Below are 3,012 nucleotides of genomic sequence, written 5' to 3'. Positions count from 1 at the left end.
TATTTGGCCAAAACGAAATGGAGGATAACCATTGTCTTATTTCTAAATATTTTTTCTATAAAAGCATGTTGAAGAGTGTTGAACAGTAGTTACGAATAGTAATTAAATAAATTATAGTTACTAGGTTTTAAACTAAAGTACTTGTGAAAATTCCTCTATCTTTAATCCAACAAACCCAAGACAAAATAAAAATTATTGGGACCACACTTTCCAAATTAGTAGAATAAAGCTTATCATTATACATTATTTCTCTGCAGAGCGGAGTTATTATTACAAATAAAAATCACTAGTAGAATAAAGCTTATCATTATACATTATTTCTCTGCAGAGCGGAGTTATTATTACAAATAAAAATCACAACAGATTCTTTTCTACCATTGATGAGGGAATCTTTGTCCACTTTCTCTTTTATTTATTTAGAAATATAAACTAGCACTCATAAATGACGAATACAACAAGAAAAAGCAAGAACAAGAGGTATCTTCTCCGGCTCAAAAATAGTGGTATTGAGTTCATATATAATAAGGATCAAAAAGACCAAAGTTGACTCCCCAGAGCTCAAATCTTCCTTTAATGAAATTATAGTAACCTCCCTTCAACGCCAAAGTCTTATTCACCAAAGCATCGCTCACAAATGGGTATGTCAGTAAATTGGCTAGTGATACATTCACAGCTTCCTGCAGTTTATTCATTTGCATTATTATATAATAAAAACAAAAGTCAAAAAGACAATTATTTGGGAGAACAAAATTTTACCATCTTACAGTATTTGAGTTGCTCTTCAAAAGTTTTGTCCCCATGTTCAGCTAGAACCTTCACCTTGTCAGGTAATCCAATTTTCACCCAATTATCAATAAAATCGCTACATCATCACATATAAGCATTTCTTCGTTAGTAACATGGCATAATTAATTGTTTAGTTAAATTCAATTTACTTAACGATATATACGTTGATTCAGATCCATCTTCTGGGAGTTACACGAGAGCCTTAATACCTCCACAGGCACTATGCCCAATGACTAAAATATTTTATACCTTAAGACGGAGAATAGCGTATTCGATTATAGCTCCTACTCCCGAGTACTTAGTCTGTTGCAATCCAATTCCAATACAAAAGTCAAGCAAACTATCAAAATTGATACAGAATATATAGAAATCAAACTGATAAATGACCTTGTCGTAAGGAGGGACCATGTTGGCGATGTTTCGAACCATAAAAGCTTTACCGAGCTGAAAATTCAGCACATGAGATGGGCTCACTCGTGAATCGGAGCAGGCAAACACCAGAAACTGTTACATGGTTGGATACTTGATTTTTCAGCGATAGAAAATTAAATTATAAAATAAAAAAAATAATATAGCTCGTATACCTTGGGTTCGTGTCCTTTCTTGAGTTTATCAAACAGTTCTGGATTTTTGTTGATACATGAAAGAAATTAGTTGGTTTATTTAATTATTATTTTATGAAAATTAATGACACACTTTTAACATGTTAGGGAAAAGAAAAAGAACGGAACGTAGAGGCTTTACTCATATATCTCTGTTTTGAAATAATAAAAGCCAGTCTTGATCCTGTCAACAGGGTCGACTGATTTGAAGCATGTCGTTTGTAATTCAGCTGTGATTTTATCAATTCTTTCTGCTGCAACCGGTTCCAGTTCTCCCTTCTCACTTCAATTGCATGATTTCCAAATCCAACACCCATAATTAATACTCTTGGTTTATTAAATTACTACTTAAGTAAGAAATGTAGATTCTTAAACAAGTGCTTTTATGTACCGCACTACATCTATTGCTCCTTTAGTAATTATTACTATATAAACATATATGTTACAATATAGTTCAACTACGTGTGTATGTATATATATATATATATATATATTACTTTTTTCTAAGAATAATCATTGAAATATTCAAGAAATTTTCAATAACTTTTGTAAGAAACTATTTAAGCAGCTAGATATTTGGAAATAATTTTGTTGAAGAAGTTTTAAAACGTAACTTTGAACAATTACTTGGGTTAAAAGCAACAACTTTGGTGCTTTTTCTAAATATTTTAAAAAAATAAAAGTATCGTATGATTCCTTTTTAAAGTATATTTCAGTTAATGTTATAGATACGATGGTCCAAATTACCTGAGGAGGTTCTGAAGTGAAACAATGGCCTTCTGGTAACTTCCCTTTGCCATGTCTTCTCTCTGCAATTCCCCATTTTTAGTCAGAATTTAGCAAACATAAGAGAACTTTTTTTTCTCTACTGTATGGTGAAATCAAAAGGTAAGAGATAGACCTTAAAACAACTGGTGAATGGGCTATTTAATGGGTAAGTTTCTATGTTTTGCTTGGGTATTAATTATTTTATTTATATGGTCTAAAAATATAAAAAGTCCACGTGGACTGTCAAGTCAGATTTTTTCACCGGAAATATTAAGAAATCCAGTTGAGTGATCATCAGTGTCAATAGGAATAGTTAGGGGACTTTCTTGTTACATATAAAAAAAATGACTTTGCTCCATAATTTCGAATAGTTTAGATCATCTCAATAATGGACTCTCCATTTTGGTTGATTTTCAAGTTTATTTAGAGCTACTACATGCACATGAAAGAATTGAAGAGTACACTTAAGAAGAAAATCGCTTCCTTTTTATCTCGTTTTTATTCTCTAGGTTCTTTATGTGTATTACGAGACAGAAGCTAACGTAATTTCGGAGATTAATAATAACAAAGTAAAAGGTGAATTAATGATAAGAGAGTCATGTATGCAATGCATTATTAACAAGATTTACTTGGCTAGATAAAAAGATATTAAAATCATCTAATTAAGTTATATGCACCAAAAATATAATTATGTAAGTATTTAAATTTTTGCATTGAACTGATTATACTCGGAAGAAATAGGTTGTAAAGTCTAGTCGCCTATAATTGCAATCAGGCTATATTTAATTTCTTAATGCAAATAATTTTTGTACTATATCATGTCGACCAAAGAATATCTATAGGTAAGCTTAAAATG

General features: G+C 30.9%; 1 protein-coding gene across 2 annotated transcripts; it reads right to left on the bottom strand.

The window, feature by feature from the left end:
- Positions 1-265: 265 nt before the first annotated feature.
- LOC107769016 (carbonic anhydrase, chloroplastic-like) lies at positions 266-2,269 on the bottom strand. 2 transcript variants are annotated; one of them, XM_016588188.2, is made up of 7 exons: positions 2,136-2,269; positions 1,531-1,671; positions 1,371-1,408; positions 1,174-1,290; positions 1,036-1,089; positions 757-862; positions 266-677 (listed from the first exon to the last, which is right to left on the bottom strand). In XM_016588188.2, exons 1-6 carry the CDS (start codon positions 2,209-2,211, stop codon positions 851-853), a joined length of 438 nt encoding a protein of 145 aa, XP_016443674.1. In that variant the 5' UTR covers positions 2,212-2,269; the 3' UTR covers positions 266-677; positions 757-850. The 2 variants fall into 2 exon arrangements, with proteins under 2 accessions (XP_016443674.1, XP_016443675.1); XM_016588189.2 differs by having other exon boundaries at positions 765-862.
- Between the last annotated feature and the right edge of the window lie 743 nt (positions 2,270-3,012).

This window comes from Nicotiana tabacum, chromosome 3 (assembly GCF_000715075.1).
Source record: "Nicotiana tabacum cultivar K326 chromosome 3, ASM71507v2, whole genome shotgun sequence".
In the NCBI taxonomy this organism is placed as follows: Eukaryota; Viridiplantae; Streptophyta; class Magnoliopsida; order Solanales; family Solanaceae; genus Nicotiana; species Nicotiana tabacum.
Note: the sequence above shows the minus strand (reverse complement) of the source record. Positions and strands in the feature narration are given on the sequence as shown.

What these genes read in the sequence shown, in the direction of transcription:
- LOC107769016 (XM_016588188.2), bottom strand. Translation starts at nt 2,211, where the DNA reads ATGGGGAATTGCAGAGAGAAGACATGGCAAAGGGAAGTTACCAGAAGG. An exon ending in AGAAAGGACACGAACCCAAG is followed by an intron (nt 1,291 to 1,370) that starts GTATACGAGCTA and finishes ACCATGTAACAG; the next exon opens with TTTCTGGTGTTTGCCTGCTC. An exon ending in TGGTCCCTCCTTACGACAAG is followed by an intron (nt 1,090 to 1,173) that starts GTCATTTATCAG and finishes GGATTGCAACAG; the next exon opens with ACTAAGTACTCGGGAGTAGG.